The following is a 14,763-nucleotide window of genomic DNA, read 5'->3' as shown; positions in this document are numbered from 1 at the left end:
CTGAATAACGGGGAAATACGCATCTGTCGTCTGCTATAACTCCAGAAATTCGGGAAACTTGTTTGTTATCGCGTATTTTACAAATTGAGAGTGAGAGTAAAAAACTGCGGAGTTCGTTATTGGCCATTGTCATATAAAATACATTATTAGGAATTTTATTTTTTAAGAATTTTCCTGATGAAAGGGATCAAATGGTGAAGAAACCAGGTGTGACGATACGCTCGTGCTTCGACCTCACATACTATAGCGGTATGAAAGAAAACTGCACTAGTAATGACTTGAGAAATCAGTGTAAATATGAAGTTGCGGAGATGGAAGGTAAGATCTAGCAAGTTAATAAAAACATAATTATTTTAAAATTTGTTTAGAACTCTTTTCTCTAAATTGAATTCCAGCTCGATAGCCACAGTATAATTTTCATATATATTCGAATAATAACTTATTTATTATAGACTTTTTACCTCAAATATCTCAGATCAGAAGTCCAAGTGTAAAATTATATCCATGATTCGACATATTACTTGATTAGTCCTAACTTCAGATTTTATAAAATCGGTTTTCGTTATAAGCATAGCACTTATTCGAAATTTCAAATTGGAATCGGAAAAACATCTCGAGGATAAAACAATTAATTTTGACCACAAATATTTCACTCACAGTTTGAAGCTCAAAATTATCCGCTTCACGGCAATTTGCGCGAAATTTCATTTGGATCGCTCTTACACCCTTTCTGAAAAATCGTTTCAGTAATTGTTGTGATCGAGTGATGGCAACAAAATAAATTAGATTTACATTGGGGGGATTGCCGAGAAAGCTTTAATTCAATAACAGACGTGATAGAAAAATTCAAAATTGCTTAGAGGGAAGCAAACATTTAGAGATTCAATTTTATCCTATTTATTCTAAATAGCAGTAATTTAAAGGCTTTGAGGAAAGTAAATTCCGGTATCCTTTTAAAAAAACACTTGTAACACTACTTTAAGCTACGTTTCGTGTTAAATATAATAAGCCAAAATTCAACTGAAGAAACAAGTAGTTTTTAAACAAATTAAAATGTCAAATGTTAATATTTCTGGTGCCTCTATGCGATAGAGGGCGAAATGGCTTGGTCCGCCTTTGTAGAACTGGAGGGTTGCAGTATATTTGCCTTTTCGGGTCGACAAATTCATATGACTACGGAGCTTACCACGAACAAAGTACACCTATGTCTACGGGCAACGGGTCATCCAACTGCGTTGACCAAACGAGTGGAAGCCGTGGAAGGGGCATACGGTTACGTTGGATATAGAAAATACTAGATTACTTGTAGCGGTCACCTATTGAGGACAAACAGGGAAGAAAAAGTGGGAATGAAGGGATTGTCTCCCGCCTGAAAGATGATGTAACCGCGCTGAATCCTACAAATAAGCTTCCTACGGGTACAGTTGGGGAGTTTGAGACGTTTCCCCAATAGAATTAAGCTTAGACGACGTACTCATTCAACAGATTAAATTAATGGGCACAGACTTCAGGAATTAGTTTCGTCATACTTTAATACACTAATAAAAATAATTATACACACCACAAAAAATAAAGTTAAACAACATTCTACATTTACTAACCTACACACTAAAACCTAACCAAGACTTTAACAAGCTAACTTAATTAATTATACTAAATACATTGTTTTACGTTCGAACTGGCTGGTTCCCCAATTAAATTAAATTGATTTATACGGTACCGCATGAATGTTTATGAAGTTACTCCACGGCGTTATGAGTCCGATGAGAGGATCACTGGCAACATATGCGGGGCTCCACGGCCACGGCGTTACGAGTCCGATGAGAGGATCACTGGCAACATGCGGGGCTCCGCGGCGTACGAGTCCGGCTAGAGGATCATGTAGTTATCATGCCGTCACGTATTTCGCTTCCCTCGTGATCTGAGTCCTCGCGACTATGGTCTAGCTTTTTTTCAAGATCTACCTCCTTTCGTCTCCCAAACTCTTCTGCCCATTTTGGCGCGCAATCCTTGTTCCTCAAAGTTTTCCCGCCAAAATATTTTTGTGATGTCAGTTAGAATGAACTAGTTCCATCGAGGGACAAACCCACTAACGTGGTTCTCGATTTTCGCGCACACCACAGGTGTCCACATATTTGAAACCACGTTTTTGGGAAACCAGCCTTGTAGGGTAAACCAGCCATTACCTATTGATTGACGTCAACTTATATTCCCTACCAAAAATCCTCATGTAGGCCTAAAAATATTACACCAATAACTAAAAACCAATAAACACGTTACAAGTTTAACGCACGCCTGAAAAACACGGATGTCAAGGAATACACCAAATGCGAGCTACTTTCTTCCTCAGTTTCGAGTTTCGAACCGAGGATAAAGTTAATCTGACTGAAAACTTTAAAGGCGCAATTGCTTGGACGGCGTGAGGTCTTCTAGATTATACGATTTTAAATTCCGCTCTATACGACCTATTAACGATATTGGAAATAGACGGTGATGGCTCATTCAGTTTAGGAAGTGACCATAATGGACCTAAAAATTCCTTGTTCCTATCCTACGAGTGGTTTATTTCCTCGGCGTTGAGTTCAGAAAAGGTGGTTTAATTTATCGCGCGCTTATCGCAACAACGATGAAAGGGTCGTGATGGCTTGGACCAAGTTTATACGCGAGCGATAAAATATTTGGTCTCTACGAAGATTAACCCAGTAAATAAGACGAAAGCGGATCTTATCTTATCGAAAAATAGCATTGTCCAAGCTATATCTGTTCATACTCAAATCGCGTCTAGAAAGTTTCGCAGAGTCTCGCGGTATCTTAGATGAGTTGGTTTTAGCTGAGCCAGGAGGAGTGCGGATAAACTCTTTTTCCTCACTCATGATTGAGATTGCTAGGAAAGAATCTCGTCCGTTAAACGTAGCCTTCCTCGATCTAAAAAAGCTAACGATTCAGTGCGTAGTGGTTAACTGTGGCACACGCTGTTTAAAGGAGGGTTTTCGCCTGATTTTGTTGGTCATCTCGAAACTATTTATAAAGACACGAACTATAGATATTGGTTAGGAGATATATCGGGATAATTTATACCCAGCCAGGTTGGACTAAATTGGACTAAATCAAGGATGCCCAATGTCACCAATACTATTAGCGCTTTACCTCTAACCCTTGGACCACCGATTTAAAAGCTCGCTGGAAGGATTCCACTCGCAACACCCATCAAGATCCATATTCCGGGCATGTTTTGTCTAACTTATATCCACGAGGTACTAAGCTTCCCTCGGGACTCGGTACGAAAGCTCGATCAAGCTCAAGTATATGGGCGGTAGAAATAAACTTTATGAGCGCGACATAGGAAGACTACGATTCATGAGCGAAGATACGGTAGCGCGGTCGTGAAGAAAGTTCCCACGTACGTAAATTCCACGGGATACAATGCTCAATGTACGACAAGAATCAACGTTTTGGATTAGAAGTATGTCACCGACGTATCCAGGGCGGTTATTTAAAACGAACGAGAATGGAGGAGAGTGGCGGAAAAATCAATATATCTTTCTGCGTATAAAAAGAGGAACGAAGAGGTATTACAGCACTCTAATATGGAATACTATCACCTTAAGCAACGTCTTTCAGTAAAACCCTTTTATTTGAATGACAAAAAGAGGCCACTCTTTTTCTTGTTTAGGATTGGCGCTCTACTAACAGCAGGCTTTATGTTTTCCATATTTCGTAATGACCCAGAGCATACGTGTCGGAACATTTGGGGTAAGGGGGGTACAGCTTGGATATTTAGTTGCGCAGCCTCCTCTTCAACAGCCTTTTAGCGCCCCTTACTGTCCAATTTCAAGGTTGGTACATTGTACCCCTGTACCACTCCATTCCTACGCCACTAACCTTCACGCGACGGAGAGGCCTTGGAGGACACGGAACAGGCACTAGATCCCCTTCGCGATTTTAAGACTACAGAAACTTCCGAGCTCGAAGACATCACTGAACTCTTAAGGGTTTTTACAATTCTAAACTGGCAAAAGGTTGATGAGAAAAAAAATTTAAATATTGTAATAAGCCCTTATTTCTTTATTTTTAAATTCATTTCATTATAATTGGTAACTAAGAGGTTTCATCTCATCCCGGTCTTAAAAGGGACTATGTGCAATGGGGTGGAATAAATATTAATTAATAATCGTCAAATGCAAATGTGTGACACTTATGAAATGGTTGCTTTAATTAATATTCATTCATCCATCATTCTATTTCGAAAATATACAAGATGGCGATTTCTGTTTGATATCATCATAAGTAACATAATAGAGATAAGTATGTAAATTCGGAAAATTATCACCGAACTGATTTTCAGCGCTATTGCGCATCTCGAGTAAGTTCTCGGCACAGAGACACCTAGTGTGTAAATATGCGTAAAGCGAAATATACTACTACCAAGGACAATAACACGCTGCTCAGTTCGAGTGTAAGTCCGAGTCGGAGCTTGGAGAGAATGTCAACGTCGGGAAAAGATTCGCCAGGAAATTAGCATTAAAACAATGGGAAATGTCATACTTATTATTATTATTTTACTTATAATATCATCATATAATCATATAAGTTGATTTATTTATACATATATGTATATCATATTGTATACACATAGGTTGACACATTTAAGACTATATATAAGATAATTCATTATTCTGATTCCAATTAAATGAATGTATCATTTTCATTTTGTCATTCCTATGTTTCAGAATTCATTGTCTCTATGTCTAAGACCAACAGTGAAAAGTATCCATGCTTCAAAGTAAGTACTCTACTTCGTCATAGGTTCGCATTGACTTAACAATGTTATACTAGTGACCTCCACTATTATTTTTATTTCATTAATTGATTATTTTATAAAATGTTTTTCTTTGCTTTCGTTAGTTGTAATTTTTATAACCTAGCTACTTGCTTTGTATTTTTAAAAGGAAATTTCAGGTGTATAGTACCCAATTCTAGTGCTTAAAATGGCTTTGTCCTTTTTAAATTCGATAGGTAGTTCGTCGTAGCGTATTAAAACGAATTTCCTGCTTTTCAAATGAGCTGGATCATTATGCAAATACTGGGTGGTTTGGAAAATTGGACGATTTGGTTGTTTTTCTGAGAATTATTTTATTTACATTTGCATTTTCTACGGAAAATCGATTCGTCCCCACCAACGTTTCAATTATTTTGTCTGTGAAGGTATTTAGAGAAACTGAATACGCCAGCAGATACTAGCACGTCTACTAGAAACTTCACTTGAATAAATATAGGGGCTGTGTTCAGTAACGCTCAACGGACTCATCCTTGACTAACCTTAGAGTCCGCTTTCTTACTGTGCGGGTTTTCGCGTCTCCGGTTTCGAAAATATTTTTTCAAAAAATTGTTTCTTCTGCATTGATTCTTACCGAAAGCTGCCCAGACAAAAATAATTTAAGCACTAGGTGAATGTTCGATATTTTAATAAAAAATAGATTTGGTTGTTAAGTGTAAGTGTTAGTTGAGGTAAATATTATGATAAGGGGTCTCCAGAAGGAAAGGAGCTTCCGCGTGGAATCTTGGGTTTCCTGAGTGAGCCATTGTTACGCTTCGTTTGGTAGGCCCTGACGTCAGCGGTCATTATTATTTAGAAATCTATAAAACTTCAGAAAATCCAGGTTTCCACAATTTTTACTAAGAAAGTTTAATATCGGTGTCTGCCAATAGAAGGCGTACGAACTAAGGTATTTTGCAAAGTAGCCTCGCTCATCAGGCTGGATATGTGGTATAATGAGGCAATAAGAAGCTAAATATATTGAACTGTAATTTGGCCTCCAAAGATTCACTGTCTGTTCAAAGGCTGGACATGTTTTGCAAAAGCAAGATATTTATTTGTCTAAAATGTTAGAAATGTAGCATTTAATCACCACTAACATTATAACTACATTCTGTCTAAACTTGCAGTTATTTAAAACGCTGTTATTGATTTGAGCCTGTGGTGGTGTATTGGGTTATTAGCCTAGCTGAAGAAATATCGCGTGAAAGTAATTAGACTTAAAGGCTGTTATAAAAATATAAATGTAGCTCATGACCGTTCGAAAACCTTTGAAAGTATAGGGGCACGTAATTCACCTCGCTTCAAACAAATGGCTTATTTCTTACAGGATTATCTTGAAATGATAAAATTGGAAGCGCTGATATGCAAAGAATACGTCAAAGTGGTTGGTGACATTATATATTTATTAAAAATAAATATGACGTTACTTTATATTTCATATTTTTACAGAAAAATGGCACTGATAGTGATGCCGCTACTGGAAAGGTAAAAGGGCACTATTAATTACTTAAATTAAATTGAATAATATATTAGAAAGTTCACTTGTAGATATGTGAAAACGGCAATTGGAAGAAGGTGAGTTTAAAATGAAATAGCACCCCTTCATTTTATTGGACTGGCTCTCACGTTGAGTCTAATTTTCGCACTGCATGCAAACGTTTACATTGAATGTATGTAAAAACGGCAATTGGAAGAAAGTGAGTTTAAAATTGAATTACCGCCGCGTAAGTCATTAGAGTATAGCCAGTATTATGTTTCGTGGAGGCATGTAATTGAAAAAATAACCGTACGTTTCGGGCGGGAACAAGCCCCCTGACTACGCCACTGACTAAATTTGTGTGTCCTAACGCTAACTATTCCGTTGAGGCTATTTTCCGTACTCGACGGAATCACGGCGGAAAATGCTTAACAATTTAATTTATCAAGGAGTAGCACCTTGACTCCTCTATACTCTGCTTCAGTAATATTATCTGCGCATAGATTGATGCGCCATCTTTTACCAGTTTAAGCACATCTGAAATGCAATAAACTGTGGTAAAATAGTAAATGATTCGCCAATCTAAAGAGCATTACCAACGCTCGATAGCGCAATATTTATTTTAGTATTGGGTGGGTGGAACTTAAATAGTGGTGCAATACGAAACAATTCAACCGATAGAGTTCGAAGGGTAGATGAGACGTCATTCAGATTTAAATCTCCCCACCCTGGGTGCCCTTAAATCAATTTCTTCGATGAGGTCTTACTTTAGGTGCTTTTGTCAATGCTGGTTGAGAAAACGCTCATTATGGTGAAAATTACACTTTTGTTGTCATAAATTATGAAGTCATATGTTTTCCTTCGACAACTTGGATCATACCATCCTAACCATTCATGATTATTCATAATTAATGATGTACAAACTTTAACTTTTAACAGATGCTCACTATCAAGATCGAACTTATAAGAAAATCAAAGGTTGATGAAAATAACAATATAATTTTTTTTTCCAATTTAGTTGAAATATTTATGTTCTGTAAATATCTTAGGTCTGCTATGAAGATGTGGAACAAATATATTTTGATATTGTGAAAAAGAAACGGGTTGGCTCTAATACAACCCCAAAAGAATAAATATTTTTTGCTAAATTAACGCGGTGTTAATTTATTTCACTATGTGGTATCATGTATGTCTAGTAGGGCCCGCCTAAAGATATTTTAGATGGCCCACGAATTTTGAAATTATTTATCATACCATTTTATTTTAATGTTTCAAACCAGAATGGAAATTTTTTAATATATGTTTCATTTGCATACACGCAAAAAAAAATAATATTAACTGATGACTCACGGCTCACTTTGACTATTGCTAACACGATTCAATTGAAGGTTACGATTATTGGTCTATGAATGACACATCCCCCAAAAAAACGTATTTCCAAGTGAAGATATTATTCTTTTGACAACGGCGTAATTTGTAGCTGCTCTGATTACATTAAGTCAGAAGAAAATGAACCGAAGTTATCAGACCGCTATATTGGAAATATTGGAGACGTTTTCCTTATGGAATCATAGTTTAAAGCATCCTTTAACATTTCACGCGCTAAGTGGCTATCGAGCCTAAGTTTGACTATCGCCACCTACCGTCTTTCGGAGAAATCAGCTAAGCACCGTACTGATGTTACCCATTGCTAGGCTTAAGTTAAATTTCAATGGATTAAATAACACGTGATATTGAAATGATGCTTGTCTTTACATCATTTCAAAACGCGCGCTCACGATTTTTCACGTAATATTTAGAGTTCGCGTTTAAATCATTGAATTATATATAGCGTTTACATAGGGAATAATTATAGTACTAGTGCAATTTATCGTGGGAGGAGATGGGGCTGTTAACTAGATTTCCGTACGGAAAATGCCTCCCAGTTCTCAAGTCAATTCCAATAACTTCGGTTCATTTACTTCTGATTAGGTGCGATAAATTGAAATTTAAATAGTAACGAAATTGTCAAATTGTAAAAAAATATGGGTACAACATGCTTGGTAAAATACACTATAGTATTTGAAATCTTAAATTTGACCTATCACCTTTTCTAACTCACATTAACATGTCGTGCAAATTTAATCACAATCATTTTTCATGGAAGACAACTAACAAGTTGGCAAGCCAAAATATACTTCTCCTCGGAAGAATTGTCCCTATTGGTATTATTTATTTATAAATTTATATTATTCTGAATAAATTAAACTCGGTTGTTTCGTCTCAATTATTTTAATTAAAATTAAAATTTTATACCGGGCGGTATTGAATCGGGATTACGTTTTTAATAAATAACTCTGAATTGCGGAGATATCTTTAAGGGTCGTCTTGAGAAATCAATACCGCTAGGGACAATTCTTCCGAGGAGAGGTATATTTTGGCTTGCCAACTTGTTAATTACTCAAATAATTTAATCAACGCACGGGAACTCAATACCCAAATTATCAGTTTGAGGCGGTGTTATACTTTCACCTAGTGTTGTAAGTCGGAAAATTTTCCGCAAAAAATAAAAAGGTTTTCATTTCAGGATTAGTTTAATATATTGTTTGCAAATTTAAATAAAGTCTTATTTTTCGAATCTAAAAGTAAAACTAAACCTTGAGACTAGTTTAAACTGATTAACAATGCACCACTATTAATGTTTTGTAGTATGTTTACTGATATTAGACATTTTAAATCGATAAAAAGTAATTTATGTTTAAATTTTTTTTCTAATTTGCGGAAAATTTGTGTTGTTCCAATCAATTCGTTCCATTTAATTCGTGCGCGGGATTTTCACTAATATGCTTTGCTAAGGATAATTTGTCGGTTAGTTTCTTGTCTGTATTACTTAAATGTTCATTCAGGCGGGTTTACAGCAGTCGTTATGTTAGTCCGACTAATGTAGCACATGTTGCAACTGCCGGTAATCTCGATTATCTTTTAGATTAGAGAAAACGTTAGTAATCTTGTTAAGTGGTTTGAAGGATACCACCATTTAGTTTCCTTGTGATGATATTACTTAATTTGGTCGATATTCCTGGGTTGCAGAGCAATGTATTTCCACTTAGACACTCATTTTGTTTGAGATTTTAAAGTTGTTGTAAATTAGCATTAAATAATAAAACAACTTTAAAATAGCAAAAAAGTGTCTTACGTACAAAAATATTGTCCTATACTAAATAAGAAAAAGCTAGTGTACCTTAATATAATAGTTCTTTTTATAAACTAACGGGGCCTTCTTGTTTAAATGTTGCTCTTACGTCACAGTCTCTTACTTTCACAAGCCTACTAGCGCGCGCTACAGTCGCGAGGAATATAGGTTTTTTTAGCGCGCGTGCAAATCGCTCGTGCGAAGAGTTTACTAATAAAGCTGCGTCTTGTGACGTAAGAGCAACATTTTAACAAGCTGGGCAAGACCACTTTTTATTTTATAAAATCAACTATTGACCATTTAGATTCCAGACTAGAATTATGATAACATACTTTTGTTAGCCCTCCCCATTCCACTGTAAAAATGAATAATGCTTGTAGGAAACCCCATTAGTACGTTTGTGAACTGGCCCATCGAGCTGGCCAAATGAAAGGTTTTCCGATTCCCAGCCCTTCCCATATTTCCGGTTTCCGCGCATTATTTTGGGTGTTCCCCCTATACCGTTTAGTGTCTTTAACCCGTACATATGTGCTATCATAAACGTTTAATGTTAAAACTTAATTGCCAAAGGTCTGAATTGCACCTACAAAGTGACAAAACTAAAATCGCGAAAAGGAAAGGTTTAAAAGATATGGATTTAAGTGTGAAAAGTCTACATTTACAAAAGACTTTGCCCCTAACAGCCTTTCAATTTACTTCAGAGAGTTATCTAGTAGTGTTAAGTTAAAGCTGCGGGGGTAGGTAAGCCGGCAATTTTCAGGCTTCACGAGTGTAGTAAGCGATCAAACACCCCAAGGTAGACTGTAAGATATAGGAACCCCATAACAAAGAGAGTACAATGCCGGTCTTGATTAACGGAATATTTTAAAAGTACTTTTATATACTTTATTGTCTCTCCAAGTGAACTGAGAGAGGTATTGCCTTCGCCGTGTCTGTCTGTCTGTCCGTCAGTCTGTCTGTGTGTCACGGTGTTAGCTTAGACTAAGGAAGGTGTTCCACAAGGACATTTCGCGCGCGAATTGTCTCAGCGCGGCATTGCGCAACGTACAGTATATCAAATACTGGGGCGAACCAAAGGCTTGAGAAAGTTTAACAAAGACGTTACTTAAATATTAGTCTTATTAGCATGTGTTTTTGAAATCACAGGTGATACACGTGGGGTATTATTCGGTTTTGAAAACGTAGGAAATTAGTACGATACTTAATTAAAAATGAATTCGGATACTAATTTGCGTAATTTGGAGAGTCTCTTCAATCAAAGTTTGTATAAAGTTTTTAAATTAGCTTTTTTTTCCAATTTATTTTTGAACTGCGATTAAATTTAATTATGGTTAAGATTCAGAGTTTCCTCTTCTAATATTGCCATTAATAAACGAGCTGATCAACTGAATAAGTCAGTTTCTACGTCAAGAACTTATATTGTCTTGCTGGGAAAAATGCACTCAAAGCTGAAAATTCGACATAATTCAACTTACAAGGAGGCTACCCGAGGTGTAATACACATATTTTGTTCAAGCTCGGGGGTTAAGTAGGCCTTAAGGAATCACGAAAATTCCCAAAAGGAAGTTTCAACGGGCATTAGTTTTGCCATGGCAACCGAAATTATTTTTTACAACACAAAATAGAAAATTCCTTACCGAAAAAACATGGTTTTTTGAAAATTTCACAAAAAAATTTATCAAAATTTTATAAATATTTTCAATTTGATGAAAATGGGTACATATCCAAATGATTTGATATTAAATTAATGAAAATGGATTTTATGTGATAAAAATCAATTGTTTTTATCAAATTGATAGAATAAGATAACAAAACCAATTTGAAAAAATAAATTCATGTACATTTTGAGAAATTATTTCTAACGTCTCTATTTACGAAGATAATGAGTAAGTTTATGTAAAAACCCAAAATTGTGTAATTTCGTTTGGATGTAATAAAACGAAACTTTTAAGACTTCAAAATACATATATTTCTAAAAAAATGGCAATGAATCACTTTATGTGGTATTTAAATAAAATGCATGTGGTAGTCATAATAAAAACAACCAAAGCATAAAATATTTCTGCAATGAGTGCATTTAATAAATCGATTTTGGCAACAATTACTTCGACTACATGAGAGATAGTCGTTCGTTGTGAACGTAAAACACGCTTCCTTCACCGAAGTAAGTCCTGATGAACACCAGTACAGGAATATTGGATCATAGATTGAAAAATTGGTGCCGAAAATGGATTGTGCAATAAGGAATGTAGCCGAATTATGTTGTTCCTTATGGTTACTTCAGCTATAGAGTTTTCAGAGAATAACACCAGAGTAGCTACAGTTGCGTAGTGAGGTTATTTGGCGCCCAGGGCCAAACTCCAAAATTTGCGCCCCCCCCCCCCTATGACGGCCAAAATGGCCGCCACAAAATGCCTTGTTTTTAAACGAAACCTAATCATTATCAATAACAAAATAAATATTAATTTAATTGATATATCAATTAAATTAGTATTTATTTTGTTGGAAACTCGGAATTTTTTTAATATATATATTAAAAAATTTTCAACTTTCCAATATACGCTTTAATACTTTAGGCGCCTCTTTGGCGCCCCCCTGACCGTCGGCGCCCGGGGCGTATGCCCCCTGCCCCCCCCCTCACTACGCCTCTGAGTAGCGATAGAAAATATTTCTTTGGCGACATATTTTAGCTGACGGTGAAATGATTGACAAATTGAGGTGGTTTTAGAAAACTTGTTTTTTAAAGAAATTAACAGTAAATTATGAATCTTTCAAATAAAATAAGAAGTGTGATAGAGAATATCTGGTGATTCACGCCCTATTAATTAATTTTGAATTTTACTGTACTGTAGTATAAATCTTTAAAAAGTGTTATCCTGAGTTCTATGGTACCCCATTTCCGAAGAGAACACTAATATGATATCTGTTCTTTATTGTTAAGTTGTGTAATTTAAGAATGGAAATTATAAACAAGAAAGAGTAATTTTCCATTAATATTGAAAACATTCGCTATAAGTAACCAAAAGTTTCATTCATATAAAATAATTTCAATTAAAAAATATTTTAAGAGTATAATTTCATACCAACTAGTTCTAGCAAAACGTATTCAGTTAATATTTAACACATACTTTTCAATATCTCTTTTGCCATTTAGTAGAAGGAAAGTGAGGGCAAGGCTCCGACCCCGGGGTCGGGGTCAGGTTCGGGATCGGGGTCCGGGATTTAAGGGGTGAAATGAGGGTAAAATCGTCGAAAAGTCAATGTATTTAGGGTATTTCTTGCGACGATTCGTTTTCCCGTATATCAACATATTGTGTCCAGGCCAACTTGTTCATTTATCTACGCTTATCTCGAAAGATACTTGAACGTATATCTTATCAAGTTTTATCGTACGGAATAAGTTGAAATGATGTAAAAATTGATAACCTAGGCGACGTGTGCGCAGATTATCCCGGGGGACGCGGTTAATTTGAATTGAAGTGTTTTGACGTCATGGAATATTCGTTGTTAAAGTAGAATGGAAATATTTTTAAACTTCATTTTAATATCATTGTAGTATTTCTTAAAACGAATATCTCGATCGCGTTTTATCGTACGAAATAAGTGGAAATTATGTAAGTTGTATGATACTTGATAACCTAGGCAGGAAGATAGCGCGCGCGTGCGTGGATTACCTGGGAGGCGTGGATTACCTGGGAGGCGCGGATTGCCCGGGCACGCGGTTAATTTGAATTTAAAACATGGATTCCCTCTTCGAAATAATTCATGTACCCAAAATTGGACCGCAAGTTTTTTTCTTTTAGGGGAATCTCTATGGGAGTTTAACATTACAATAAAGCTAATAGGTCCAGTTTGGGGTACTTTTGGTCCGAAATGGGGTACATAGGGCCGAAAATGGTGACTTTGGTCGTTTTAAGGGTACTTTTGTTCTATTTTGGTCCATTTTTGGGTACATCAGAAAAGCAGTTGGAAAAACGAAGAGCCTTATTTTTTTTTCCACCCATCTCCAAACTCCAAAAATTTATTGCTTTAATTTATTTATCGCTTCCGTAGGTTTAAATAAGATAAAAACCACTTACCTATATTTTAATTACGGTAAATTAAAAATACTTAATTAGTGTACTAAGTTACGTTTAAAAGAACCTTTTGTAACAATTCCAATATGTAAATATAGGTATAAGGATTGAAAAAATACTTAAAGTGGTTTTACTGATAAACTCTAAAGGAATTTAACTTTAAAGGGTATCTTAGATTATTGTTTTTAATTTTATTCAAGTTGAAAACGTATTAAGAGTCCTTCAAAGTACTATAAAAGGATTTTATTTACGAACTTAATTCATATTTTCTTCAAACTTTCAATTCGCTTTTATTACTATTTAAATACGGTAAAATATAATTCTTATACACAAATATAGTCAGAAAGATACTATAAAACACTAAAATTAAAATTAAATTAAATTTGTGTGGATAAGATTTGTAAATATCATTTTGAAACTAATAACTTTCACGCTTTATTTAAGTCAAGCCAATAAAAACAATTACCTATATTTTAAATACGGTAAAATATAAATACATTTCCGATATGTAAATAGGTAGAATAACACTATGAAAAGTTCCTTTTTCTTCTTTTAATACGACAACACACAACTCTGATACGCAAATATATAAAGAAAATATAAAAAAAAATTTACTCTACGTTCGATACGTTAAAATACATTTCCGATACACAAATATAGATAAAGAAATACTATAAAATGTAAAAAGGTAGAAAAATACTACACATTAACCATTATGAATTTAAGCTTACAACATCCTTCACGTATAGAGCATAACATATATGTTCAGAGTTAACTTGTTTCCTCGTTATCTTTATCGCATGTGTTTTAAATAGCGTATGGAATAAGTTAAGAATGTACTGAAATGGTGTATGTTTAAACCTCGTAGAATAAAGAGTAAAACATATGTTCAGATTCGGCTTGATTACTAAAGCGAATAACACAGAGACGTTTCCGGTGTAGTCACGTAGGAAGAAAAATACTACAACACTCTCTATACTCTACATTCAACACGTTAAAATATACTTCCGAAATGCCAATATAGGTAGTAAAATACTACAAAATCTCTATACTTTACCTTCAATACGTTAAATTACATTCCAATATGTAAATATAGGAGGAAAAATACTACAAAAGCCTCTTTTCTTGGCGTTCAATATGTTAAAATAGATTTCTGAAATGCAAATGTAGGTAGTAAATACTACAAAATCTCTATACTCTACCTTCAATACGTTAAATT

The 14,763-nt window shown here is 35.1% G+C and overlaps 1 protein-coding gene across 1 annotated transcript; it reads left to right on the top strand.

Annotated features, from left to right (window-relative positions):
* The first annotated feature begins 191 nt into the window (after positions 1–191).
* Positions 192–7,429, top strand: LOC149936352 (uncharacterized). The gene is made up of 7 exons (XM_090153672.1): positions 192–318; positions 4,731–4,783; positions 6,147–6,203; positions 6,269–6,304; positions 6,368–6,394; positions 7,236–7,274; positions 7,346–7,429. The coding sequence occupies exons 1-7, from the start codon at positions 192–194 to the stop codon at positions 7,427–7,429; spliced, it is 423 nt and encodes a 140-aa protein (XP_090009798.1).
* Positions 7,430–14,763: the final 7,334 nt, after the last annotated feature.

The sequence above is a fragment of the Leiobunum rupestre genome, chromosome 7, assembly GCF_980474605.1.
Source record: "Leiobunum rupestre chromosome 7, qqLeiRupe1.1.hap1, whole genome shotgun sequence".
Classification (NCBI taxonomy): domain Eukaryota; kingdom Metazoa; phylum Arthropoda; class Arachnida; order Opiliones; family Sclerosomatidae; genus Leiobunum; species Leiobunum rupestre.
Note: the sequence above shows the minus strand (reverse complement) of the source record. Positions and strands in the feature narration are given on the sequence as shown.

Excerpts from the sequence above, each read along its gene's own strand:
- LOC149936352 (XM_090153672.1), top strand. The coding sequence starts at position 192 with ATGGTGAAGAAACCAGGTGTGACGATACGCTCGTGCTTCGACCTCACA. Across the intron at positions 4,784-6,146 it reads AAAAGTATCCATGCTTCAAA|GATTATCTTGAAATGATAAA; the intron begins GTAAGTACTCTA and ends TATTTCTTACAG. Across the intron at positions 7,275-7,345 it reads AACTTATAAGAAAATCAAAG|GTCTGCTATGAAGATGTGGA; the intron begins GTTGATGAAAAT and ends TAAATATCTTAG.